We start from the raw sequence: 27,434 nt of genomic DNA, 5'->3' as shown, positions 1-27,434 counted from the left end.
ATATCAGGATTACTCACGTTCTCGTCTTACTCAGCTTTCGTATTAATTTCACAAGCCTTCCTTGTAATCGATAGATACAAGAAAAGGTACTTATATATATAAATTTTCAAGCCATATATATAAATTTTCAAGCCTTCCTTGTAATCGATAGATACAAGAAAAGGTACTTATATATATAAATTTTCAAGCCATATATATAAATTTTCAAGCCTTCCTTGTAATCGATAGATACAAGAAAGGGTAAGTTTCACATATAAATTTTCGGGATGTAAGCAGCCTCATGATGACATATCTTAGTTATAAGTAGCACATATTTGTAATAGATCTTATGGATCTGAGAAACTTTCAAATGACACTAGTTCCGACCGAACGCGACTCTCTCGCGATTTTGTTACTTTAAAGAAATCTAGCTAGAAAAACGGTCAAATTTTTTGCGACAATACTGGAGGCAATACTGGACATAAGCTTGCTTTACCCTCAGACATTGAACTTCGGTGCAGTGGTGCCAGTCGCCCCCCTTTAAATAACGCCCGTACAAATGCGGTCAAAATTTATTCCTGAAAATTTAAACCACCGCCAATTCTTGTCCATAAAAGAGCTATTAGCGTACGCAACGACGAGCTCGCGCCTCCTTCAAGCTGGACTTGCTTTGCCCCTAAGCCGTTACGCCGGCATCTGTCTGTAACTTCATCTCCAAAATCTGCTGAGAGCAGCTTTCATTTGCTTTGATTCTCTTACTTTCTTAAACATTACCGATTGGTAGGTTAGCCTATGATTCGACAAACTTCAAACAGAGTTCCTTTAAGTAGATTAAGGCGTAAAATAGACTTGACATTCGTGCAAAATCTCATGTAGGCAGCCTATAGTAGCGGGTGAGACTCACGAAGCTTTTCAACTCCATACCCGTCGCCGAAATTGGCAGGATTTGCACCTTCCAGATTTCCTCGGAATGCACGGAAAAAAAATTCAAATCAGTGTAATCGTGTTATTGTCGCTGTGATTCACTTGATCTTTTTTAACCTTTAAAGTTTTTTTCAGATATAAAATGCCATTTTTCTCTCATGTCATCTAAATTCGTGCTGCTCTACCAGTATCGGCTGATCAAAATAAAAAATAAAAAAATAAAGAAAATCATAATATTAAAGCAGTGGAGGCTTGTGAGAGCCTCGTCATTGCGAATTTGTGACAATCAGTTTGCGGCAGTTAACGCAGAATTTCACCATTCTATGTTTTTGATACGGACGACCAAAGAGGGCCTTATGCTGAAAGACAATTCGATGATAACGTTTCGCAACATAATATGAAACCATCGCGGCTATGTGAAAATGAATGGTGAATTGCCGAATCCTTATAGGATTATCCATTTGCTAAGCGGCACATAGTCTAACCACGGTAAGTCTGCAGAAATACCTAAACTTAATGATTACCAATCGTAAATAATTGATAGTTGGTAATATTTAAGGTATTACTGTTTTCAGAAAAAAACGACAGTGAGAGTCTTGAGCGCGATATGTCAATTGACGCTGCGCAAACGTGATTTTTTTATCAGCTGTCCCCATTCGTCGGTGAATCATTCAACGAAAAAGCCGTAGCAGCTGTTACTGACAGCTATCAATTTTCACCTGTTATAGAATTACAAAAAATAAGTAACCATCAGTACCTTATTCTCACTGCCGCTACGTCCGCGACATTTTCCAGTTCGCAATCGAGGGTAACAGCAACAGGGATTCCGGCCTGGAATTTAATTGGAAGGTCCTGGTCGCCAGTTGGCTCATTGATCACTGCACTCGCCTATTAAATAAGTTCAACCGAAAAAAAAAATACTTGAATGTACATAATCGCGCAATTATTATAAAACAGTGCAATAAAGTTAAGCGGAAAACATCATCAATTAACATTTCATAATCACCAAATCGATTAGTTATGGGTATATTCGGTAACAAAAGTTCCCCAAAAACATAGTGAGACTTTTCGATGCGTATACATTTTGGCGAACATTTCATAAACTTTTTCAAGGAAGCCTAGCTTATATTCAATTCAAAACGGTGATTATAACATTGATACTGGATCAAGATACCATATGTGTGCCTAGAGTAGCTTATACAGTTACCTGTCGAATTCTCTGTAGACTTTCTTCCGCAGATCGATAATGTGGGATAATCAACATGTGCCCGGTAGTAGATCCTCCAGTCGTAGCTGGGAGCTTATGCGTGTTTGTCGTAGCTAGCTGTTCAAGGAGAGGCGCCACTGCTCGACACACCGAGCCAGGCCGAGTGTCCGAAAGGGTATCCAGTTCGCGAAGAACAGCTACTGTCCATGCTTCCGGATCGAGTTTATGCTCTTCCAGGTACGTTTGCAGTCGGTCCACCTATGTAACAACCAATTATAGGTGTGTTGAAACGAGGCAGCATTAGTCACACCCTTAAAGAATTTCTAAATATTGTTATTTGTGACCACAAACTAACCTGTAAAAGGAACGCTTCACAAAGTCCTAGGGCTGACATATTACATCCACGTATAACGAGTACAAGATGCAGGGCTCGAAGACGAAGCCATAACTGCCTAACAGCAGCCACCTGCAGCATTCATATGATAAAATAATAAATATTTGAGGAAATAACAAAGTCGTAACTAATAGAATGAGTAAACGTGAAAAACTTATTCAGTGAAATTTATCTTTGCATTGTATGAGAAGTGGCGAAAAAGAAAGCATATATATTACGGCAATATTATTTTGTTGGAAACCTTATTGGAAATATAGGGAATAACCTCAATATATAGGTGAGTGACATCGAAATTAAATTAAATGGTAGAAACAATTATGATCGTTTATTTTTTTCGATGAGGTTATCGCCATAAACGTATGTTGCAAAAGACTGTGTTGCATCTCATACCTCGGGAGGGGTGAGGCCGACAAAGCGATGTTCAAGAATCGAGGCCTGTGCAAATAGCTCGTCCAATTGCGCCTTAAGTGCAGGGCCCATTGGCTGCGTCGCCTGCCCAAGATCAAACCATGAGCGATTCGTCACCACCTGATCAAAGACAAATTTCAGTATTACAATACAAAAATTATATTTATACAAACGCTCCCAATATTCAAGAAACAATAATTTGAAACTGGCCTCATTTAAGTTAAGCTTGTATGCGAGCAGCACTGTGGGTCAAATAAGGCAGTGGGCCTTTTCTCGTACCTGACTAATCGTCGATTGACACGTGATAAAGATTCGAGCACAATGAGCAGCAGGGGCCAATGCAGGCTCAACCGCTGCCAATTGGTGTAGATCCTCAATCGCCGACCGTAGCCATCGATGACGCACTTCTAAAGAACAACTGGCTGGAAGATGTACTACTCTCTGCAATCAATAATATGTAAACATCGACCACAGCTCCTCATAAGGTAACTGTACAAATTTTGAAAATTATGAAATACTTATCACAAAAACTAATGGGCTTAATCAGGAAGATTAAGGGAACTGATTGTCATAGAAAGAAGAATCGTCGTACGATCATCTTAAACAAAGACCTAAATTTATTCTAATGTAACTTTTATTTAGAAAGGACATGATTTACGCACTCCTAATGTAGATTTTGCTACGCAGACTATCACTACTGCCAATGAAGATGAATAGATAAAACTGAATTGACAAATGCAAACTATGCTCCTTATAATTGCTTGTCTATATGCTGCTGACCTGTAACACGTGTCTAAGAAACGTCTCACTCTGCTCAAGCGAAGAACTCGTCAAGGTCTTTGACGCAGCTAAAATTTGCCCATTTTTCAATGGCAACTCCAGGTATGGCACAAGGTGTGGCATTGAATCCCTCAGGTAGATGTAATGCCTGAGTGTGTGTTCTTCAAGTAAAGGAAGCATCGTTGCACAGCCGGCCGCTGCATTGAAAATCACGATCAAGATCGCCATATAACGCCTGTGTGTCAGGTGAAAAATTGCCAAAATTATTCCACTGAACCCTATATTTGGAGTCCTTCATGCTTAGAACAAGAGGCATCACATACGGAAGATTTTTATTCAGTTCACCTATCTTCGACGTCAGGTTCCGGCAGATCAAGATATGGATGGATATTGAGCAGTTTTGGCACCAGGGCTAATGTTATGTGAGGGTTTCGCTCCCCTAAGCGCATTAAACACCGATAAATGCTTTTGCGGTCCTGAGGGTACCTGCGAACAAAGATGAGACAAACATTGTTGAACCTAAATGCCGCATTTTTAAACTCTCATAAATTATAACTAATGTTACATTTTCAGCAACCAGGGCAATGAAACTATCATGACAGTGTTATCGGTATGGTCTCGAGACGTGAAAACACTTCTTTGTAACTTTGTTTTGAGCGACATTCTCAGAATAGCTGGCAGACTAATTTTGCTCTTCAAAGTTCGGTCTAGTACACTGAAGAAACGTAGTAAAGGCTGTTAATAGGTAAAACAAGGTGCGTAACAAGTTGTCCTTGCCACCATAAACGTCAACAGGCGTTGATTGGATGAGACAACCTACATCCTTAAATTTTCGAGAAGGGCTTCAATACAGGAGTTCAAACTTGTGGCAGTTCTCAGGCGGCAGCAGCATAGCATCCGGTGCAGAGCCTCGCGTGTGTACATAGAAAAATCCTTAAGAACTGCCAACACGGTATCAAGTTGATCATCGCGAAGTACATGTGCGTGGCCCATTTTTTCCAAAACATCGATTGCCTGTAATAAAACACAATACGAAATAAAAATACATTCATCTTTTGTACGTAACAAATCTTAATGTAATCTGTATTGTACGTAGATCACAGATCATGTACTTTTTTAATCCTCGCAGTACTTTTCTAAATACACATGATAATTTAATTTGTACCTTGAGGCGAACTTCCTCAATTTCATCGTTGAACATATCCACAACAAAGTCGAGCGATTGCGAGGCAAATGAAGCAGATTTGATAGCCAAATTGCAAAGGGACTCAAGGGAAGCCAGTCGGACTTCAAGAAATTCGTCTTCTAGTGCGTGGACAAAGAAACCGCACGCTCCCTGATTAATCAAGCTTACAGTTTCCTCATCAACCTTCTCACGAGGAGCATCGTCCTGCGGTCAAAGAACAATACAGTTTCAATTAGATAGACTAAGATAGTAGAATTTTTTTGGTAAACACGTAAGTACACGGATATTTGGTTCAATGTTTTTCGTAAGAAACAAGTAAGAAAAGAAGCTATGCGATCGTCATACTTTGGTCTACAGGAACGATTATTACCAGAGCGAAAAGGTGCATGCCTCGTGTATCAAGCGAGTGCACGCTCACCGCGTAACAGATCTTGAGCCGATACGCCACATGCACTCTGCAGGAGTTCTCATCTCACCTGCCATTTTTGTCCAGACGACCATTCACCAGCTTGGAACGCCTCTCGTTGACGCTCATGAGCCGATGCTTTTCTTCGCAGATTTGACATAAGCTTTTTATCAAGTGTTTGTTCCAGAAAACCAGGAGACACGTCAAGCATACTTCCCAGTAGTTGGGCTGCCAGAACCTGTAGTATGTGTGGTAAAAATGAACTTGGTATAACAGATGATATTTATATATTTGCGCTTGAAAAGCCATAGAAATAACAAAATCCTCCACTAATACCTATCACTACATTGGACAGTAATCAAAGTTTAACGGTAATTATTACCAGACAAACTGTATTTGGACGGAACAAGCATGTTTGTAGTATAATAGTACTCACGGTTATTATTAGAGCTTGGAGGCTTGGGAAGACAGTCAGAAGAAACGGAGTTTTACCGTAAGTAAACTTACCCGCACGTTCATGCAACCATCATTGATCATCTGGCAGATATTAGCAAACGCGTGATCGTAAAGAGAAATCTTTTCGCCTGAACCCGGCGCCGATTCAACTAGCTCACGACCATGCAATTGAGCCAACGCCTGCAATATAATTAACAATAATATTTTTGTGAGACGGTAGCAGCTCATATTATCAAAATTGTTTTCCAATCCTACCAAACACATAGTATCACCCTTTGGTGTGTTAGTCTAGGCTTTGCCCTAGATTATATAGCTTTTTTAGCTTCCACCATAATACATTTTTTATCATGTATAATCAAACGTTTTAGGAATTGTTCGATTTCGTTTCGGTTTTGAAGTGATTCGCATATCAAAATACGCAATCGTCAATTCGCGTGGCGTCCAAACATCCGAGTTTCTTTTTGTAGACAGTTTTTTTAAATACATCAGAACTATTTGCCAGTGGATCTTTAGTTCCTTAGCGATGTTACGGTTATTCACGTTTCAGTATTGCTCAGCTTCCTCATTAATTTCATCAACTTTTGGGTCGACCTTTTATATCAACATCTTTAGACCGTTTTTTTCCAAGAACACATCTTGACCATGGGCAGAACGGTTTTATGGATTTCGATAGTATTTTGTGTCTTTATTGTAATAATGTTACAGATGTTTGCAGCGATTTTGCTCATCTTCCAGTCGCTCTACCTTAAACGCCCTTGTGTCTGACTAAATGCATTCCAACAATCTTAGCATACCTACTACTGCCAAATCCAGCATTTCACCGACATGATTTGTATTACCTTAGATAGAGCTGTGTGGAGCCACCTAGTTACTAATACTTTTTTAACTATTTCATCCAGTCCTGTTTGTGTAGCACATAATAAGCACTGTATAACATTATGTAGACACAGACATACAGAAATACTGCGAACTGTCCAACCTTGACTGGTTATAGTAAATCTTCCAGTGGAAACCCTGAAACTGAAATGTGTGTCTATTTCAAAGACAAAAAAATTGGCGCACATTTCGATGTCTAGTACGTTTCAATACAATCTTTTTTGGATGTGTGGAAACGCAGGTTTCTAGAATTTTTGGTCTACTAACAAACGAAATCTTTGAATCGCAAAATTTTTGCAAGCAGTATAGTTGAGTAAAATTCCGCAAGTCAAGAGGCATCAATATCGCGTCACCCATAGCCGCTATTGGAGGATTGTTTGGTTATTTTGAAATTTACACGAATAATTGAAAAAAGGTTCAATCTCAGCATGCATATGTATATAAATATTATAGCCGTTGACTTGTTGTATTTCGTACTAATATCGTATAATTGTATAATTCGATTTATTCGGTTCTTAGTCAACATTCGACCTAAAGTGTACTACTTCTCGGTCTTTTATTTTCTCGGGGTACTATTACGTAAGCCGTAAGATATGGCGCTCGAAACTGTGTGATTAGTTTTTCAAGTGTTTTTCTGATTGGATTGTTTTTATATAGTAGACAGAGTGGAACGTTCAAAAGCATATGCATGAAGCCCTGAAGCACGCTGTTGCTGTTCGAAATAATTTGTGAGATTGTTTTCGTGGAGCCAATACGCCAGTAATGTTTGCGCACCAAAACCACACAACATACATCTTTAGCTAAGAATGATAGATATAAAGGCACTTACAACAACGAGTTTCATTGACACCATTCGCACACATTCGAAGTCATCATTAAGCCCTCTTATTGCTTCAGCATAAAGTGACACATCTAGCGGAACGCTTCGACGGTGGAGGATAAGAGCCGCCTCTAACGCGGCTGTTCGTACTCGGGGTTCCTGATGACGCGTGTGAATCGTCAGAGTTGTCAAAACCTGTTCAAAACACAGAGAGAGACATGTACTTAAGCATGCATTATTGGTAATCTTTATTATTGGTAAATCTGATATTTATATATATATATATAACATGACATACACACCTGAAACATACTTAACACCATCCATGTTCATTTAAACAAAAATAATGAATACTTTGATATGTCCAAGTTAATTTCAGCAATTTTTATTTGTTTTGCGAACACGAAGTTTTGATGGCGGTCTGCTGTAGAAATGGGTGGTCGGACCATCGCGTTACATTATCGAAGTCTACTCATTTTATTGCCACTTGTTGTAACATATTGTCATAGAACACTTGGGCTAACTTAAAATGTAAAACGAAGCTAAACTAATTTCCCAATAAGCTCTGTAATTATGATTGCATTCATTGGCAAGTAAAGCGTCGAATTATTACCTGAGAAAGTGTAACGGTATTATCTACTTGCTCGATCGTCTGTGTAGAAGAGCTTCGTGAGGTTCTAAAGCTCGGGGCAGTTTCCGAGGATGCCGGCACTAACTTAGCTAACCATGTCAACACTCGACTTTTGACAAGGTGACTGGTGTCACTAAGGCTACACTCTAGAATCCTGGAAAGAGTACACAAGTTCATACTTTTCGTCGTTAAAAATTGAATACACGTGCCATGTTATATTCGTTACACAGTTCCTTAAGACCTGATCAGAGTTTTTCAAACAAAATCAGATTGTGGGGTCGTTGCTTTGCGATAAGGTAAAAGAAGGTGGCGAGATACATCTCTGGTAAAACCTTCGTAGAAAATTTTTAAAATGGCTAGACTCGAGGGGTTGTAACAACAAATACAATACCTTAGACATCTATTGTGAGTGGGTCGATCATCCGCCTTCATAGCATGTTCTCCCACAGCTACAACAGCGTCCATTAAAGCGGCCCTTACAACATGTGACTCCTCTGACGAGTTGGGGCCTATAATAAACGTGCTCAACTCGTCAAGCCGTGAAGGACATAGCAGAGGTAAAAGCGAAGCAATTTTTGCACGCACTGGGCTGTCGCTTTCCCTATTGGACAAGAATCGAAAAAATCCAAAAAATCAAAATTGTGTTTTTTAAGTGCGATGGCCTCTGGACAGACTCAAAAACTGGCATACAAAAGAGAGAAAACATGACATTAGAAAATAAAAGCTAAGCAGCATTAAAAGTCCGTTTAAGTAAATAAACATTAGGTAGTGAATTAATCACCTTTGGAAGTGTTCAGCAAGAACACGATGCATGAGAACACGTTCTTCTGCCTCTCTAGGCATCGACCTTTCCAACTGAAGAAGAACTCCTAGACGACCACGTTGGTCATTATTATTGCGTAAACTATCGCTCACCTAATGAGAAGGATGCAGAAGCACGATGGTAGGTTAAATGTTTTTACCGTTGTGACTTTGGAGCTAAGTCTCATATATTTACATGAGCTATCGACGAAAACACAAGCCATGTAATGCAAATTTCATACAGCGCATATTCATAGCACACAAAGCGTAATCACGTGCGCGTATTAAGCTATAAGTGCAATTTCATTCAAAACCGTTTTTTGAGTCAGAATAATAATATTTTGTTTTTACGAGTTGTTTTCGCTTCACTAAAACGGAAATGTTTTTATTTTCAGAAGTCGTTAACATTATTCGCATCCGTAAGTATTTGTATCATGGATAGATAAGTAAAGGATGACGTCTGTCTGAGATTAGCTGTGATGCGATTGATATACATATATATACATATATATATACAAAGAGTGTCCTAGAAAAGTAAACGTAACTTTCACCGACAACATGTATCACTGTTAAAATGGTACTTCTCTGTTAGCAACGTTTGAAAATGCGACGGGCACTTGTTTTGCTTACGTCAAGCTCATGGCTTGATTGTCTTACATATTTTTTTAGCAGTTTTGCTATAATTTCTTAGTACTCTTTCTTGGCCAGTAGAATTCATTAATATTCTTGGTCTTCCGGAACATCATGTATGAACATCCTGAACAGTTCCATCTTATCTTTTATCCGATTACTTGTCGACTAACTGATTGATTCTAGTTAATTAACTAATTAATTTTCATTAAGTGCATCTGCCTGAAACTCCCTGCAATAAGACTTTAGTATTTCTGCTGTATGTTCATACTTCCAATTAAAAAATTAGAGCCCGTTAAACAGCATATATATTTCTTGGATAGCCTGATATATATGTACTGCACTAAAAGAGCTCTGCCGAGACCGAAACAGATGATATAGTCTGATGGTACTGATGAACGGCGCGAATGCGTTCAAATTTCCCATCCAACTTCTCTCAGTGTTTGCCGGGGAGCTAAAGATATATGTGGTATGGCATTGTTATGGTTAAAAACGACGCCCGATTATTTTTAGGAGTTTATTTAAGTAATTCTTCTTAAATAGCTTGTTGTAATATTATGAGTTGTTGATAGTAGGAATCCCAATTGATCGTTTTACCCAACGGCAGCAGCCCATACTGCGTGATTGTCTGCAGTTCTACCGAACGTGTAGTATCACTTTCTTTGGTGTCTATGCGGCCTCGCTATGGATTACGGAGCAATGTTCTCCAACTTAGTGTCAGATACACTTTTCAGCACCCGTGATTAATTGCTTTAGTGATAACAGACCAACTTTATTCAGTTTCTGCAAAGCTGGAATGACGATGGAATAAATTCTGTTGCGTCAGTTTGTATGATACCCGACCCTCGGACTTCCTTTGTAGCCAGCATCCTTCATATGATTTAGATCTATGTAGTGGTGTGTGTTTAGTTCCTCGGCGATATCATGGCTACTCACATGTCGGTCTTATTTAATTCCTTCGACCTATTTGGTAACTAGCACGCCATTGAAAATAAATATTTTAGATCAAAATTTCCAAAAAGACACTTTGACCTGACTGAAAAATGACCACTTTTAGTTCATTTCTTTCTATAATGCATGTCGATCATTTCAGCACAAAATTTCTATGGGCCTGGTCAACATTTTGTGCTTTTATCGTAATAAAATGGACAAAATATAATAAATTTCACTTATCTTTAGTCTCAGTAAAGGAATTACAACAATTTTAGCCTATGTACTACTATGTGCCTTTCAAATGATACTTATTATTAGATGTATAATTTCAAAGGTACCTAGCTAGAATACTTTTTCGACTATCCAGTAGAAATAGGTAGATATAATCTATGTAATGATTCTGTTCACTTTTTGTTATACATTCACTACCGAGAATAACGGGACACCTATACTTCAACCTAATGCAAATAATTCCAATTTGCAACTAATAACCTACGATTACTGGCCTGCGCTTCTTATTTTTCAATCTCAATTTTTCATCTCAAAGCAGCAGTATGGAAAAGGCAGTTACTCGATGTGGTAATTTGCTGCTATCGTAAGTTATTGTTTTAAAATAAAACTGCTCTCCCCACCCAAGCTATTGTTTTAAAATAAAACTGCTTTTCCTTTTTCTTTTAAAAGAAGAGCAGTTTTTTGTTATGCACGCCTACCTCTATTTCGAAGTGGGCATGTAGTGGACTGCAGAATTTCCCACAATGTATATGTTCAAATAAAAGCATAACTTTGGACGTATATTTAAACCTTATTAGCCAGGCATGTTCAAAGTCGCAAGGTTTTATTTAACCGAACGAGTATTTTCTTTATAAGTAAGTAAGAGGGATAAAGTAAAGACGACGTTGGTGATCAACGGCCTCAGGTCCTACAACTACTGCCTATGAAGTATAACAGTACCGTAATGCTTTTTCTAAGGTTAATCTGTTATTTACCTGTTGAGTCTTTGTGTGGATCTCAGCCTTTTTAGTGAGATGTAGCTTCTTCAGTGGCCTTTGTCTCGGAGAACCTTCCTGTATCGTCGCAGAATACTCTGCCAAGGCGCGTTTTTTCAAGACAGCCGCCATGGCTACAAAAAGCCGGCCTAACAGTCAATAATAATTGTTATAACACAAAATAGAACCTTGAACACCTTTATTTCTCCTGCACTGGCTGGTACGTTTGTATCTTTGTAGATTTTTCTTAAAGTTTCGGTAGAACAAGAACGATATTATAAAAATCTGAGGGATCAAAAAATAAATTGTTTTTGATCCCTCGGAAATTGAAGCAACAAGTCACACGTCACGTAATAATGCTATTTGCGCGCTCCGCTGGGATCATCATTTATATTACAACGGAGTTGATCGCATGTATTTTCATTCTGTCAAAAAGTGATTTTCGCTTGTTTATAACATAATTTATAGAACAGCCGCGCTGTTCACATATGACTGGTAGCCGGCCAGTAGTTCGAAACATTCGTCAATAACACCCACTGAACTACACAGAGCATTCGACGAAGTGGATTAGCATAAGTATATTTGCGCGCCTCACGATCAATCTGATATATTTCAAATGTTGATGGATGTTTTATTCATTAAATGCATTGTTCTGGAAGCAGGTTTACTGGACCACTAGAGTTTAATGGTAAAGTTTTTCTGATACTCATGCTAGTTCAGACAGCACATTCATCACCGCCTGCGCATCCATCGACTAGCCAGCGCTGTTCATCTAGTCAATGGTTGATTACCTACTGTTGCAAAAGTCCGCCTTGTCGAACGGCGTGATTCTAGAGGTAGGCTTGCATCAGGCTGGTATTTCTCTAGCAATTTGCTCGGTAAGTCCTCTTGTTTTACTTACATGATATCACTAATTATAATACACGGCATCGTAGGTGCAATTGCCATATTGACGTGTCTGATAGTGTCACACTGGCGGCGTGGAAGATAAAAGATCGACTTTGTCTACCTGAACAGGGGCGTCCATAATGGACGCGCGCCTAAAATACGAGTGCATAAGCGGAACGGCACGTCTGGGCTTTCGGGCGACGTCACGATACACAGATTTGATAAATTCAAATGTTCAAAAATGAATTGAAAAGACCATCAAGTAACGGGAAGATTATTGAATTGATTCGTTGTTTAGAAATTCCCGACCGATTGTGTACAATATTGACAACTGGCTTGTTCTCTAAGCATATTTGTCATGTGCACGCTTATCCTTGGCATTTCCTCAAGCAAGTTCGAGTCTACCAGAGTCTTTGACGAAAATATCCTGCTTTAGTTGAAGCTGATTCTTGCCTCAAGATAAGTCGGTCGTAACCTTAACTATATATTCATTACAAAGTACAGCCTAAGGTCTAGTTTCGTCAGTATATTGTAGTTTGTTGTGAGTAAGAGTGCTTTTTTTACGTTATTTCATTGCTATCTGATCCTTGTGATGTTATTTTTCAACGTTCACTGATTAACATGATTAATTTTTCTTACTTAAACTACTAAAAGGAAACTAATGAAGAAGTTGACAAAATCTATTCAATTGTTTTCGGTTATAAGGATGGGGCGAGGATTGACAATTGTTCCATGTTTCATTTCTCGTAGATTTCAATCCCGTCCGTCTTGAGTGAAAATGCGCCGTCTACTTTGTATAAAAGTTTCGTGTAAAAATCGGCAAAACTTTTAAGTCGTCGATTATTGCTCATAGGTGCTTGAATTTATTGTTGATTATTGTTACTGTCAATCGTCACTTGCTCACGGCTCTTGAGCCTTTTACAGACATGCAGGGGGTAAGAGGCATTAGCCTGGACGGAAAAGTATAAAATATATATCGTCATCCTTGCCCCTAACATTGTTCACTTAAAAACTCAACAATTGGGGAGTTTGGTGGTTTTATCAGTTGCAATAGTATTATGAGTATGTACTCCGTATTAATGTGATTTGCAAGTCAGCAGTGCGAAATACTGGAATCCCATTACGTTCGTGTTGGTTTTCGAATGCCTTAAGGCTAGTCGTAACGATGCGGTAGTGTTGAAAAGGGTTCATAACTGTAAATACATCAACATTGAGAACAGACATTTGCGATCGTGCAATTGGTTTCTAGCTGTGCGCACCCTGTTGATAGGAACGGCTATCTAATCGTCACTCAGGTTACGTTATTTACATACAACAACATCAACGTTGTGCCATTGAAGTAAGGCTACAAGCGTCTTAATTCTCTACGACTATACACCACCTTTATGTTGTTGTTGTTAACAATGATGATGATGATGATGATGATGATGATGATAATGATGATGGTGGTGGTGGTATGAGTTGAAGAACAGCACACCGACACGCGACCATTTTACTGACTTGCAGGCGCTTGCTGTCCGGCCCCGACGCAACCTGTCCTGCACGCACCTGGACTGTTCCTGGACACCATCCCGGTGTCTACTCGCCTGTCTTCTCAGCCTTTTCGAGTTTGAGCGGCGGATGACAACACTATTGACGCGTACTTCTCTGCTACTCCGGTTGATCGAAGCTCACTCGTGCCGCTGTCTGAAAAAGCGTCATTTCTGCTCAGTCACTCACCTCTTACAGTTGCCGTCCAACGCAGAGCGGCAGGATCATCACGTTATTGTTACGCGGCTGATCTTATTGCGTGAATAAACCATCTCTAATAAGGTGCCGTCGTTTTCCGGAGAGTTTTTTCATATACCAAAATTGTGCTGACAGACAATCTACCTACCTTTTGCCGTTGAAACCGAGGGCCACCGGTTAATAGAAGCTAGAATTATTAATACGTTGGAAAATTTAAACCCAGCAAATAGTACATAGTCAAGCAAGCCAGCAAAGCCGACAAGTGCCGATTAAATCTTAACAGCACGAATAATTATGGGCGACGGCGGAGGAACAACAAGTCCGGATCTTGCGTCGATGGACGGAAGCGGCATTTCAACCTCTGATCTTGACCGTCAGATTGCACAGTTGCGCTGCTGTGAGATTATTCGTGAGTCGGAAGTCAAAGCGTTGTGTGCTAAGGCCCGCGAGATTCTCATTGAGGAAAGCAACGTGCAAGTCGTAGACGCACCGGTAACTGTTTGTGGGGACATCCACGGTCAGTTCTACGACCTAAAAGAGCTATTCCGTGTCGGCGGTGATGTGCCAGAAACAAATTATTTATTCATGGGCGATTTCGTCGACCGTGGTTACTATTCTGTAGAGACGTTCCTACTGTTGCTGGCATTAAAAGTGCGCTATCCTGATCGTATTACGCTGATTCGGGGCAACCATGAATCGCGGCAAATCACGCAGGTTTACGGTTTCTACGATGAATGCATGCGCAAATACAATAGTGTTACAGTATGGCGTTACTGTACTGAGATCTTCGACTATCTTTCTCTGTCGGCTATTATCGACGGGAAGATTTTTTGTGTTCACGGCGGTTTGTCGCCATCGATTCAAACGCTAGACCAAATTCGAACCATCGACAGAAAGCAAGAAGTGCCCCACGATGGGCCTATGTGCGATCTGCTATGGTCCGATCCCGAGGATATGCAGGGTTGGGGCGTGAGTCCTCGAGGAGCTGGTTACCTCTTTGGCAGTGACGTCGTGCAACAGTTCAATGCGGCAAACAATATTGATATCATCTGTCGCGCGCACCAGCTAGTCATGGAGGGTTACAAATGGCATTTCAACGAATTAGTGCTAACTGTTTGGTCTGCGCCAAATTACTGTTATCGGTGCGGAAACGTAGCGGCGATACTCGAATTGGATGAATATCTGCAAAGGGACTTCACGATCTTTGAAGCCGCACCACCCGAAAGTCGAGGAATACCAACAAAAAAACCCCAGCCAGATTATTTTCTTTAATTAAGCGTTGTCATTTATATGACGAACAACAGCAAAACTTAGCAGCAGTAACAAGCGGGCGGCGGGCAATACCTTCTGAGGTAACAGAAAACATGTTGATGATGGTTTTCTTGTCTTTTGGATCGTTTGTATTTATGCCCATAGCTGTGGTACAAACAATCTTAAGAACACATTTAGAAAATAGATCTTAGAAGGTTATTACACCAAGGACAGCCCTAAATAATAATAATAATGTTTATCGAACGTTGGGTGAATTTTCCCCCTTAAATCCGTCAGCTAGCAAGTTATGCTTGCGCAGGCGCCTACGTGGGGTTGCATAGGACTGGCATTAAGATACAGGGACAGATAGGAGCAAAGCCGCAGCTGATGTTTCATACAGTTACTGTACAATGGATCTGTGTCCCTTAGAGGACCAAACTTGGCAGTTTTTATATCATGACGATGAGGATATACATTAGAAAATATCATAGGTAATGCTGGGGCGAAAATTGTATAAAATGGGCTGTATGTGTTTGTTCAGACTATCTATCATGCATTTTATGTATGGAATGCATAACAAGCGAAACAAGTTATGCTCAAGTACCGTTCCTGACACGAAGTTGGTGGATTGTTAATAAAATATGTGAATTGCAATTGCTAGTAATTTTTATTAGCTTGTCTGTTTATTATGCCTGACAGCGTAATCACATCACAAGTATTTTTTTGAGGGCACATCATTAGATCAGGTCACATGGCTTCTTTTGCCAGTACTAAATCTTGATTTAGGTTATATTGTCTTACCCTACAAGCATGATTTGCGTGGTCAAGTCGATTTAGGATGCATTGGGAAATTTGTTTTAAAATTCCTATAAGTATTCTTTTGCGCACTGTTGTAACGAGCAGCACTAATTGTAACTACGATTCCAGTAACACGAACACGAATTTGTGTAACCAGCTTCGATTTTTTTACATGTTTTTTACTGCACGCTCTGTTTAGTAAAGCTTGTTATGTAGTGCATATTGGTAGTTCTAGAACAATGACACCTTCGAAGTCTTGATACGTCCGAGATAATTTTTGGGGTTTGGAATTACTCTAAGACCAGTGGTGAACCGCTTACCTTGCATATTCGTTTCTGAAATCGGGTTAAAAAAGACAGGCGACCAAGTGTTCACCATGTTGTTGTTTTTTTTCTAGATCGGCCTGGATCTGTTACATCTTTTTTGAAAATGTGGTATAGTATTTTTTTTTTCGAGCATTTTTTGGGCTAGACTATGATGATCATTACGTACTTCATGGTGTCCACGAATAGGCTTCTGTTTTGATAACAATAACAATCATAAAATCTATTTTGATCATCGTGCTCCACAATGCATTTTTGAACCCTGATGATTCGTGTTTTTTTGGGACAATAACAGCCTACTATAAACATAGTAATAGAAACGTAACTTTTTTTTATCCGCACATTGAGAAACAAATTTTCTTAACTTTCCAAGAGTGACATCCAGTGGTGGGATAGGGGCACCTGCGGTTTTCAGAGATTGTGAGACCCATTTGTAATTTCCAGTAACTTATAGAAAACTGTTCGATCTGTCGTCTCTTGTCCGCAGGTGCCCCTATCATCAGTCGCCCGAACCCAGGACACTCAGTCTACGTGTATGTCATTTTGACTGGCTATTGGGTATCTAACACTGAACGTCCAGGTCTACTTCCCGTTCGCGACGTGTTTGTGTTCTGTCCATAGCTGAAACTTAAAGGAAATGCCACGTTCTCCGTAGTGGTCACAGAATTGTACAAGCAACTGTACAACGCTGCAAGCCAACCACGGTAATTTGATTCGATTGCGTTGCATTAACCAGGTGGTTTGCTGAGCTGATTTCAGCCGAATCCACTAAAGAGTGACAGCCGTGACCACTATGGAAGCGTCTCTAGCACAATGCATCGAGCAATCCGTGTCAGCGTCTGCGACGCCAGAACAGCGTCGCGCAGCGACCAAAGCCTACAACGAGTTCAAGGAATCGAAAGATCCCACTGTCATGGCTGCAGCTTTGGCATTATGTGCTCCACAGCCAAAAACAGGGTATACGCCCGACGCGTGCAACGTCCGGCATATGGTGCGTCATGGCGCTCTGCTACTGATGGAGCACTGGGTTAGATTACGATGGAACGAATTTTCTGAGACCGAACGAACCCAACTTAAAACTGAATTGTTTCAATGGATCGAGGGAACGGGCGATATTATGCAAGAAATTCCACAGGTCAAAGAAGGTATCTGCCGCCTTGCTGTAGAAATCGCCAAACGTGAATGGCCGCAAAAATGGCCTGAACTGATGCCAACTTTATTTACTATAACCAAACTTCGTGGCATGGGCCAAACAGAGCTAGTATTACTTACGCTGCTTCGAATAGCCGAAGACGTCGTGCAACTGCAAACCCTAAATGATGCACCTCAAAGACGCAAGGATATATATCAGGCATTGACTGACATGATCCCAGGACTTTTCGAGCTCTTTTTTGGCATACTCAACAAATACTACTCACTAGAAGATCCCAGTCCAGCTGTAATGGCGGCTCGTGCCAAACTTCTAGCCAGTACGTTGATCACACTAACCTGCTATGTTGAATTCGTTCAACTGAAGGAATTTTTGCTTGACGATGTATTCAAAATGCTCTGCTTTCTCCTAAATGATTCAGGCCTTCGTTTGCAGGCCGCTAATTGCCTCTGTGAAATAGCAGCTAGAAAGTTTAAAGGCCTGGAACTCGAACAGCTCTGCTCGAAATTCCTTAAGCAGGAGGTGATGTCGGAGATACTAAGTAGCATCGGTGGAATACTTGCGGCCACTGAGCAGGGTCGGGAGAATGATTCAACGTTCCTGTTGGCGTTATGCGAAACACTCGCTGGAGTGTCGAAACAGATTTCAGCGTCCATACTTCAGTCGGATCAGAAGTTCGAATATCCTTCGACGTTTGTTGAAATGGTTAATGCTGTTATTCAACTGTGCCAGCACCCCAGTTGTGTTGTGGCCCGTGTCGCATTGTCGGCAGCCGCACCGCTGTTGAAGGTCGAGCAAAAGGATGCCAGTAAGCTCGCATATCCACCATTGTTGTGGACAGTTGTTTGCAAAATGATCCAGCAAAGGCTCGTCTTCAATGACTACACTCAATCTGCATGGGATTTTGAAGACTACGCTGAACTAAAAAAGGCCTATAGCCATTTCCGGTCAGAGTTATGTGACCTGTTAAGAACTGCTGTGGTAATTCACCCTTCTGTGGCGGTTAATGTAGGATTAACGCGTTTGAGGGACCTGCTTCAACGAACGTCTATTATAAGTTTGACGCCGTTGACTGCTAGTAACAGTAACGCATCTTGTGCTGTGACCGCCGAAGAGTGGGCCGGCTTTCACCGTTATTTAGATACCGTTTGCTCAACTATCGTCAAGGAATCGGTATATATAGTCAACAGTGATATACCTATGCAATTTATAGGAGCTTTTGATGAACTGGTGGCGTTAAGCCGCGCTGGCGAAGATAACCTAAGCAGACTTTCGTCTATTGCCTCTTGTTGTTCTGCTCTATCGCATTTTATTGCTGACGACACAGCCAGGCTGGGTAAACTTCTTGAAGTTGTTTTTGCCATGGGGGCTTTAGAGCTACCTGGCGAAACAAGAGCGACACGGTCCCCAGAATCTCGTGAATATCGAAAACATGGTACCGCTCTATTTGTCCGCTTATGCGTGGACCATCCTCAGCAAATGGCCAAGCACCTTGAGGCGATCAAGCTTACTATCTCCCAAAGACTGACATTAAATACTGTTAGTGGACTAGAAAGGCAACACTACCTCGAGGGGTTGACTGTGCTTTCGAATGTGGCAAATGACCCAGTTGCGCAGTCCGCTCTTCTAGAACACATGTTGGCTTCCGACGTAGCATTCTTTTGCGCTGATCCCGTTTTCATAAGGGCTGTTGAAAACGTTCAGTCCTTTGCTCTGTTTCTGGGCTTACAGGATATAGAAGCCTTTGAAAGGGCTGTCGACAACAGGGCAAATTTGACAGGCAAGCTTATGTCCATTACTGGAGTGCTAAAGAGATGCAAAACTATCCAAGACAGACACGTAGCCTTCGAACTAATTAGCAAAACGTGTTTGATACCGATCCTGAAAATCGTCTGGTTATTCAAAGAACTATTTGCACATTTGAATTTACTACATCCTGATATTCTTCAAAGTATAATGTGCCTCAACGAAGCCGACAAATCGAATATTTTTGCCGACAACCGACCATGCTGCGACTTCCCTGTACCGAGTGTCTCTGCTGCTCAAGGCTTTGTTTCCATTCTGCAGGAGACGCTTAGTCAGTTTCTGGTTACTTGCACCTTCAGATCCGAGTTCTATACTCTACGAGACGATATGACCTACATCATAACTCACGGCATGGAGAATCTGCCCATTATCAAAATGCGATTCTACTTTCATTCCGTGGTCAGGTCGCTCGTCAAAAACTGTCCCGAGCGGCTACTTTTGCCGAAGCTATCGTCAACTTTTGTTCCGCTCATGTCAAGTGTTTTTACTTTTCTTCATGGGCAATGGCAGGAGTGGATGAGCCGAAAAGACATCGACAGAGCGCATGAGGAATCCGAAGCAACACTTGAAACATTTGTGAATGAACAGGTCATGCATCAGATGAGCAGAGATCTTATGGAAGTCATGGCCAACTTTCTTTTAGACACAAACAAGCCGCAAGTAACAGCAGGGCAAGCGTCTAATTTTGAATCGGTGTCTGCGATTACTACTTTCGGCAAAGAACTTTTAGTTGATGAAAGTGCAAGCCAATGCACTATTACTATCGCCTTTACAGCCCTTTTCTGGGGTGATACGTTAACAAGTTACAAGGCATACAAGTTATGTCGTGCCATTACCGCGTACATTGTGGAGAGTGGACGCGAGTTCGACATCCGTTGCTCTTCATTTATGTTTGGAGCGTTCTTGCGTTCGTTACGTGTGCACGGCGACGAGGAAGGGCACGTTGCCCTTCTACTGTCCTTCGGTGTTTACCTGTACAGGTGGTTAGGACATTCTAGGGGCGCAAGTGATTCTAGCAGTCCTCAGCCCTTCCTGCGAGATATGCTTCTTCAAGCGGGCTGTAATGAGGTCTCTCTAGCGCACTTCGAAAGGAGTATTGCACCTGGTGTAACGACGCCTCAGAGAAAATGCAAAGAACTTTTCAAAATGGCTGTAAAAGGAATTATAAAAGAAAGCGTCAGTACCCAATGGAAGGAAGAAGTTCATATTCAGCATTTAGCCCCGCTGTGGAAAATGCCAAAGAAGCGAGTGGATGACGAAAAAGTGATTTCGCTGGAGGATTTATTTGGATAACAGAAGGAAAGGGGACCTAGTTAGCCTACAGGAGTATACCGCCCAAAACTTGAGAAGGTGAATGCTATATGAATGCACTGCACTGTACATCGTCCTTCAAAACCCGTAAAGTAATTACAAATATCTCTGACACATTAATGAAGCAATGCCGTAATAAGAAAATGCTAATTGAAGATTAATCTTATTTTTCTCAAGGCATATGTTAATAGTACCCCCTATGGCCTCGTTTGCAAATTCAAAAGCGCCAGGTCTCGAAAATGATGACGCCTGTATTTTTGCTAACTATCTAACTCTCCTTTTGTTGTCTAAAAATGGATCAAGACGGAAAGGCTAGTGCCGGTTGTTGAGTGTGTCGACCTGCTATTAAAACCAGGCGTAAATATGATGTTTACTAGACGAAGTAGTTACCTATTTGCACGATGCAGACGTTTAACAGCATTTCCGGGAGCGTTAAAAAATGGTTATGTAGAGTAAGGGTGTTTACTCTAGCAGAATAATGTGATTTTAATACTAATCAGACATGTAATCAACAGACGTTGATGTGGCTAAGCAGTAGTATAAGGGCATTCCCGTCGAAATGTGCAATGCATTCCTAGCAGAGTTCCTCAGATATTTTCAGTTGTTTTGCCTAAATCATAAATTGTAACGGGAATTAGCAAATCCTGTCACTTATGAACCTAATATTGATTTTGTACACGTTGTACATAATAGAGTGACCTGTCAGCTAGCAATCTACCAACAGTATACCATTAGCTGTGCTCATTATTGCGATCGTCATCAGGGGCAAATTTGTATAGAGCGGACAAGTTTGTTCCGTATTTGTACAGTAATTTAAGTAGCTAAATGTTGGGTTGATCTATTTGATATCATTTTTAATGGATCTCTTTGCAGTTCTGCATTGCGCTGAAAAATGGAGATCCTGGGATTTTTATTTGTAGAGATGGACCAAACGTTGCATCTTAATAATAATTCAATCTAATGCAAATAATTTGTATTTCACGTGGTGTACGATTCCGCATCACAACGGTAAATACTTATACATTTCAAACAATATAGGATTCTAGAGAATACTCAAGAGAGTATTTTAATAAAGAAATTCATGGAAATAGCTGTGTTTTTATTTTTATCGTTACATTAATTGTTGTTATATATATATAAATTTTGCCTGTAATTTTACTGCACCAGCTTCATCACTACCACAAGTTTTTACCGACGACAACGCTCGTAATTCGTAAGGACAGTTTGACGCGACTAGTAGAAGGTGTGTGCAGCGATTGGCTCCTTTTTCAGGTAACGAATTCGCTACCAGTTCAGGGGACAGGATCAAGTGAAACGTGCTAAATTTTTATAAGTGCTGTCTCCAAGTCAGAATATCAATGTGCAATGATGTATCTTTTGTTATGCAATATATGAGTACCATCTAGTATGAACTATCAGTTTGGAAAATAAGGGCTTTATTCGTCGAGATACTCAATAATCCTGAAAAGTTTTTCGCTCGGTGATTGGTTTGTTTCACTATCTATTCACTCGCATAAATTAGACAATTTTTGACAACGGTCGGTACTATACTGTGTAGTCTAAACTCAGAGGCCACTCTAGGACTTCTTCACAAAAAGTTTTCTGCTTGTTCACGATGCTTCTACTGGAAACGAGATCATCCTTCATAAAACATCCCTCCTCCTAATCGTTTCCCCTGTGTGTACTCTACTGTACCATATGCCTTTTCCTCCTTCTTTTGCACGGTGCTTTTACGACGATCTATTTAAGTTGACCGAGTGATGCACTATTTATTCCAGAGAACATAATCTAGATGCGCGAGTGTGTCAAAACCCGTATTACTACCTACAAAGTTACGCACTAAAAAAACACCTGCAGAATACACGCGAGTCTCCGTTATAATCTATGGGATAGATATCATACCCGGTACGCGCGAGACGCATGCTCCTTTGCCACAATTGAAAATTTTTGCTGTTGCCTTTCTGAAAATCATTCTATAATCAACTTTAACTCTGTTGTACAGTTACTGTACATTCTATTCAGGAATCAGCTGTTTTGCTAAACGGAGTAGCACAAACGATCAAGAGAGGAGACAGTTGGTCAGATCGTTTGGGAGCAGTTTTGTCATCATTGCAAGGAATAAGTTGGATGATTGAAATTATTAAATGTAAAATAAACATACATAGCAGTGGTGCGTGTACGTTAAAGTTATTTATTTTTACTTTCTCCTTTTGTGATGCAGGTGGTACTGCCACTGAGTGATGATCGCAATGAACAGGCCGTTGTCAGTAGTTCCCGGTGCTAGCATTGAAACTCTTAATGGCGGTACGTCCAGCGACCAAACGGAAGCATCATTGCCAAAGATCGAAAGACCTGATGACGTGATCGCTGAAATTGACGTGCTATTATCGGATGACCTTAACAATTCTCTATACCTACTTCAGTATCCGTACAGGCCACGTGATCAGCCACCATACAGGCCTGACGAAATCACAGCTATTCGATTCAAACCTGAAAGGGAACAGTTAGAAATTCAGCTAGGTACGTTACAAAATTTAGTTTTCGATTATTAATTAATTAGCTGAATAGTATATAATTAATCAATAATTATCATATACTATTCAGCTTATAACTTTATTCAGACATTCTGCAAACTTTTTACTTCTATAGCAATTAATACTCGAGGAGTAAACTACGATCGACGAAGAAGTGAAGCGATCGCAACAGCAAGCAACCGTCAGTGGGGGGGTGGTGGAAGTAGTAGCGATGGTTCAGGAGTTGGCGGTGGTTACTTCCCGAACGGGGTTGTGGACCGGCAGCTTTTGCGATCGAGCAAGCCTATCGGGAATGGGAGCGAGTCAAATCTCGCTGTCGGTCGATTTGAGAGGATTCGAGATTCTGAGGGGAGAATTGCCAGGTCTGTGTTGCATCTAACACCTATAAAAAACGTGCTGCAGATGGAGACGGCGTGCGATTATCTCGACGCACATAAAACGACCGGTCAGGTAAGGTCGAAACAGCGGCAGGCACCGATGATGTACACTCATTTTAATGTTTGTACTGAATCAAAGCACATGCTACGGGGTTGTAAGTCCATTTGCCTCAGTTGAATTATGTATATGAGCAGATATGGTGTCTAGTATGAGATATACACGCAAATTGGCCAATTTTTTTCGCCAGAATGTCAGTGCTACCATCTTAAATGAGATAAGCACACTCTTTTCAGGGCGGTAAGGGTGATGGAGAATCTGAAGACTCGAAGCCCGTCACAGTTCGGTTTGCTGGCAGGGAAAGTGATCGGTGAGTAGCATAGCGATGGTTAGCCATCAACGCGTCCTGTTTAATAAAAACATGCCAGTGTAGCCAACTAGGGTCATGGATTTTATCAACTTTTATAAGCGATAACTTACCATGTATTATATAAAGGGGCCATATAATTGTCACCAAACCTCCTATTTTTACCCAGTCGACAATAGGATATTCAAATACGTATAGTAACGATGGGCAGACACTGTAGGAAGAGGCTACGCCTATGAATCTATTACTGTTATTATATAATACCTTCGTTAGTTACCGCTAAAAATACCTGTTCAATTAGTGTGAAAGCCATTCGCGCCAGAGCGTACTCCCAAATTGTGAAGAAAAATGCCGAAGAACCATGGCAGGCGATGGGGTATCGCGACATGGAGAGCCCCGAGGCGGAACAGGCGCGTTTACAAATGCTCTGTCCACATCAGCACGATGCGCATGGCGTTTCGACAACGGATAATTCGAATATTTTCAACGTGGAAGGGTCAGAGTATGCTACTGCAATCACCAATAGGCATGCCGCTGGACTCCGAGGAGACTCACTGAAAAGCATCCGTGAAAAGCCACTCAATGAACAGGTAGCTTGCGGTCAGCAAATAATAGAATGAATAATGTTTCGTACGATTTCCGCAAATAGTGATTACCTGTCGTCATAATATGATTACGGCTGCTGTACAGCAAACCGAAGCGTTGATAAACCACAGGGTGATGATTGCTTCATGTCACTTTTGCGACTATCTTTTTTTAATAGACCCTGTGCTCGGATAAAATTATATTCCATGTAGTTAATAAAATGTTTTACTTAAGTGTGATTAAACTCTGAAAACGAAAAATATAGTGATGATCTACAGGCTTCAGTGCGGTCGGGTTGGCTTTGCAAAAAGACGTGCTTGTTATTGCCCTTCGTTTTCCTTTCTCAACTAAAATACAATTCATACTTAACCCAATTTTACACTGCGTCGCGGAACTTCGCATAGACCTTTGCTGGACGAATCACAGTTCTTGACCCGTCTAAATTGACAGTAAATAACTATAAAGCATCGTCTTGTCTAAACCAAGTCATTGCCCCTTAGAGCTCATGAGAGCGTGGTGTCAATCAATCCCACCCGAAACGTACTTTAGGCTAAGTAAGGCAAGATACTGATGTGTGATCACACTAGTTCTTGATTGAGAATCAGATTCAGGAGTTTTGACAACAAATAAAACCCTTAACACAAGTGTTTCAAGCAGATTGACACATGCAAATTTTTGCAGGTGGCCTATGTGCTTGGAAACGCAAAGATTCTTCGATTCGACACTCTTTTAGATATCTTGCCCCAAGGACCGCAGGCATTAGATCGGGTGCAGGTGTTAAGGGCTGTGCAGCAGTGCGCTTGCCTCGTACAGGTGCCTACCTTTCTTTCATTAACTATGTATGATAGTTCCAAATATTTAGTATTTTTCATTTACGTATTATTAATCGGCGACAGGACAATGAGTGGAATTATATTACTGTGCCACAGATACTGTTCACTTAACTTAATAGCATCTACTACTCATCCTTTCTCAGGGAAACTGGGTAGTCAAAAGCGAGGTGTTATACCCGAAGGATAGCCACAGCGATCAGTTGGGTCTTCCGGGTGAGATTATGCGACGCTCTCGAAATTACATCCTTGTTCAACTGCAAAATTCGCTTGTTGTTAGCAAGAGCCAGTTGACAGATGCACTTCGACTGCCCCACGAAGAACTTGAGCAGCTTCTCTTACATCTCACTGTCCAGGACGGACATGACAGGTAATAGATGTGGGTCAAAAGATGATAATATTGCACGATTCTTCCAGATTACCTAACTGAGTGAATACTAAATAGAACAATTATCTCTACTGCAAAGTTTAGACAAGTAGCCGTCCCCTTACAAGATAATGAATCACTATGTCATTTAGGGGTGCATAAAACAGTTCGTCTGCACTCGGTTACAGGTGGCGCTTGAAACTACCGCGAGATGAAAAATTTCTACGGGCGAATCCAGATATTGTGCATCGTCAAAATTTAATTTGGGAAGCTCTCGAAAGCGGCTTGAGTAGGGTAGGTCCCAGTCAACATGACAAATGTACTGAAAAGCAAAAGATCAAACCGATAGCCCATTTACAATGAAGGACTATATATATTGAAGTAAAGAAGTCCGCTGAGATGGGCAGAAGCCGAGTAACAACAAAGTCCAATCTTTTCTTTTAGGAGTTCAAGGAAGCTAGAAGCACAACGGTTGGTGAGAAAATAGCTGCTGCCGGTAATCGCAGAAGGCATTCGGGTAAAGTCGCCGATCCTTTGTGAGAAGAGCCCGTCCAGTTTTAATGTAACAACGACGACAGAAATAAACGTAATGACTATAATATCACAAATGGATACATTGCGTGACTATGCAACGCAGCTTCTTGAAACCTTGGGCACTGCTGTCCAATGCCCGTTTGATATGCGTAGTAAAGAGCAAGCCATTTGAGCCTGCGCAACTTACGTGTCATATGTTAAACAACAATGTTGAATTTCATGTCTTGCTGAATATTGTGTTCACTTTAGATTAGTTTATTTAAGTTTGGGGCTTAAAAAGATCACTTACGCCTTCTGCTAAAGATTTTACTGTTTTTGCGTATTAGAAACGAAAGCTGCGAATAACTGAAGTTGAAAAACAAACAAATATGGTAAAAGTACAAAATCGTTCTGCAGATAGTGCGGGGAAATGGAGCTCTCATCGCGCTTTACAATGCTTAATTTCAGCAAGCCATCGTTTGTTCGGCTTTGTCTATAGGTAATGCCCATGTTTTATAATTCAATAATATCTATTTGTACAGTGGTGTTACCTTCGGTAGTGATACACAGATTGTTTCAACCCGTGTTCCTATGAAGCGAGTTGTGAGAGATTGTAACAATTCTATGTTGATGGTGGAAGTGAAGAAATTGTCAGTGGTCATGAACAGGTGAATGGATGCTCGATAATTTGTTGGTTCTGCGAGTTCTAATTCTTCGAACGACTCAGCGTTGTGTTTATTGTCGCTAACGGAAAGACGCTCCATTAAATAAATGTCATTATTTTTTGTTACACTTTTTAATTTTATTTCCTTCTTTGAATTTCCTTAAAAAAATTCTATGAAGAAATTAGACAGTTTGTCTGAGAAAAAATTATCTGTACGCTAACATTCATAATATAGATGGATTCTCAAATGTCATGTTAATGATGATATATCACCAACCGCTTCGATCGTTCGTTTTAAAAGAGTAGAAACCATTGTAAATAATATGAACCCTTCTGGTCACGTCGATTTGGTGATGGGGCAAAGTACACAGTTATGTCTTAGTTCATTTATCGTTTGGTTTTAGCTTTACCGAAGCCTAATTCAGCTCATCTGATTGTGTTGAGGTTTTCGTATCTACTATAAAAATTACTTTAAAGAATTGTAATAAACATCATAACACAAACGAAACATTACTTTAACATATATA

At 40.6% G+C, this 27,434-nt stretch overlaps 4 protein-coding genes across 5 annotated transcripts in view; 3 read left to right on the top strand and 1 right to left on the bottom strand.

Annotated features, from left to right (window-relative positions):
- Positions 1 to 11,939, bottom strand: part of IntS4 (integrator complex subunit 4) — a 15,101-nt gene extending 3,162 nt beyond the window's left edge. Inside the window, exons 1-16 of the mRNA XM_022846836.2 lie at positions 11,418 to 11,939; positions 8,849 to 8,982; positions 8,459 to 8,668; positions 8,050 to 8,221; positions 7,446 to 7,631; positions 5,792 to 5,920; positions 5,355 to 5,522; positions 4,858 to 5,082; positions 4,513 to 4,706; positions 4,038 to 4,178; positions 3,693 to 3,927; positions 3,192 to 3,353; positions 2,895 to 3,032; positions 2,466 to 2,576; positions 2,111 to 2,368; positions 1,661 to 1,791 (exon numbers count right to left, since the gene is read on the bottom strand). Of these exons, the coding sequence (XP_022702571.1) occupies positions 1,661 to 1,791; positions 2,111 to 2,368; positions 2,466 to 2,576; positions 2,895 to 3,032; positions 3,192 to 3,353; positions 3,693 to 3,927; positions 4,038 to 4,178; positions 4,513 to 4,706; positions 4,858 to 5,082; positions 5,355 to 5,522; positions 5,792 to 5,920; positions 7,446 to 7,631; positions 8,050 to 8,221; positions 8,459 to 8,668; positions 8,849 to 8,982; positions 11,418 to 11,549 (2,726 nt within the window). The 5' untranslated portion in view covers positions 11,550 to 11,939. The remainder of the gene's footprint in view (positions 1 to 1,660; positions 1,792 to 2,110; positions 2,369 to 2,465; positions 2,577 to 2,894; positions 3,033 to 3,191; positions 3,354 to 3,692; positions 3,928 to 4,037; positions 4,179 to 4,512; positions 4,707 to 4,857; positions 5,083 to 5,354; positions 5,523 to 5,791; positions 5,921 to 7,445; positions 7,632 to 8,049; positions 8,222 to 8,458; positions 8,669 to 8,848; positions 8,983 to 11,417) is intronic.
- Positions 11,940 to 12,191: 252 nt separating this feature from the next.
- Positions 12,192 to 15,954, top strand: LOC111268103 (serine/threonine-protein phosphatase 4 catalytic subunit). The gene is made up of 2 exons (XM_086971562.1): positions 12,192 to 12,295; positions 13,812 to 15,954. Exon 2 carries the CDS (start codon positions 14,328 to 14,330, stop codon positions 15,303 to 15,305), a length of 978 nt encoding a protein of 325 aa, XP_086827688.1. The 5' UTR covers positions 12,192 to 12,295; positions 13,812 to 14,327; the 3' UTR covers positions 15,306 to 15,954.
- A 1,034-nt stretch (positions 15,955 to 16,988) lies between these two features.
- On the top strand, positions 16,989 to 27,043 carry Polr3E (RNA polymerase III subunit E). 2 transcript variants are annotated; one of them, XM_022846856.2, is made up of 9 exons: positions 16,989 to 17,109; positions 22,894 to 23,192; positions 23,322 to 23,656; positions 23,878 to 23,951; positions 24,250 to 24,538; positions 25,215 to 25,346; positions 25,510 to 25,733; positions 25,919 to 26,024; positions 26,175 to 27,043. In XM_022846856.2, the coding sequence occupies exons 2-9, from the start codon at positions 22,913 to 22,915 to the stop codon at positions 26,268 to 26,270; spliced, it is 1,536 nt and encodes a 511-aa protein (XP_022702591.1). In that variant the 5' UTR covers positions 16,989 to 17,109; positions 22,894 to 22,912; the 3' UTR covers positions 26,271 to 27,043. The 2 variants fall into 2 exon arrangements, with proteins under 2 accessions (XP_022702591.1, XP_022702590.1); XM_022846855.2 differs by lacking the exon at positions 16,989 to 17,109 and adding an exon at positions 22,327 to 22,577.
- Positions 17,124 to 21,760, top strand: Ranbp21 (exportin-5-like protein Ranbp21). Its single transcript, XM_022846835.1, has one exon. The coding sequence runs from the start codon at positions 17,199 to 17,201 to the stop codon at positions 20,652 to 20,654; it is 3,456 nt and encodes a 1,151-aa protein (XP_022702570.1). The 5' UTR covers positions 17,124 to 17,198; the 3' UTR covers positions 20,655 to 21,760.
- Positions 27,044 to 27,434: the final 391 nt, after the last annotated feature.

This window comes from Varroa jacobsoni, unplaced genomic scaffold, assembly GCF_002532875.2.
Source record: "Varroa jacobsoni isolate VJ856 unplaced genomic scaffold, vjacob_1.0 scaffold_1258, whole genome shotgun sequence".
NCBI classification, from domain to species: Eukaryota; Metazoa; Arthropoda; class Arachnida; order Mesostigmata; family Varroidae; genus Varroa; species Varroa jacobsoni.
Note: the sequence above shows the minus strand (reverse complement) of the source record. Positions and strands in the feature narration are given on the sequence as shown.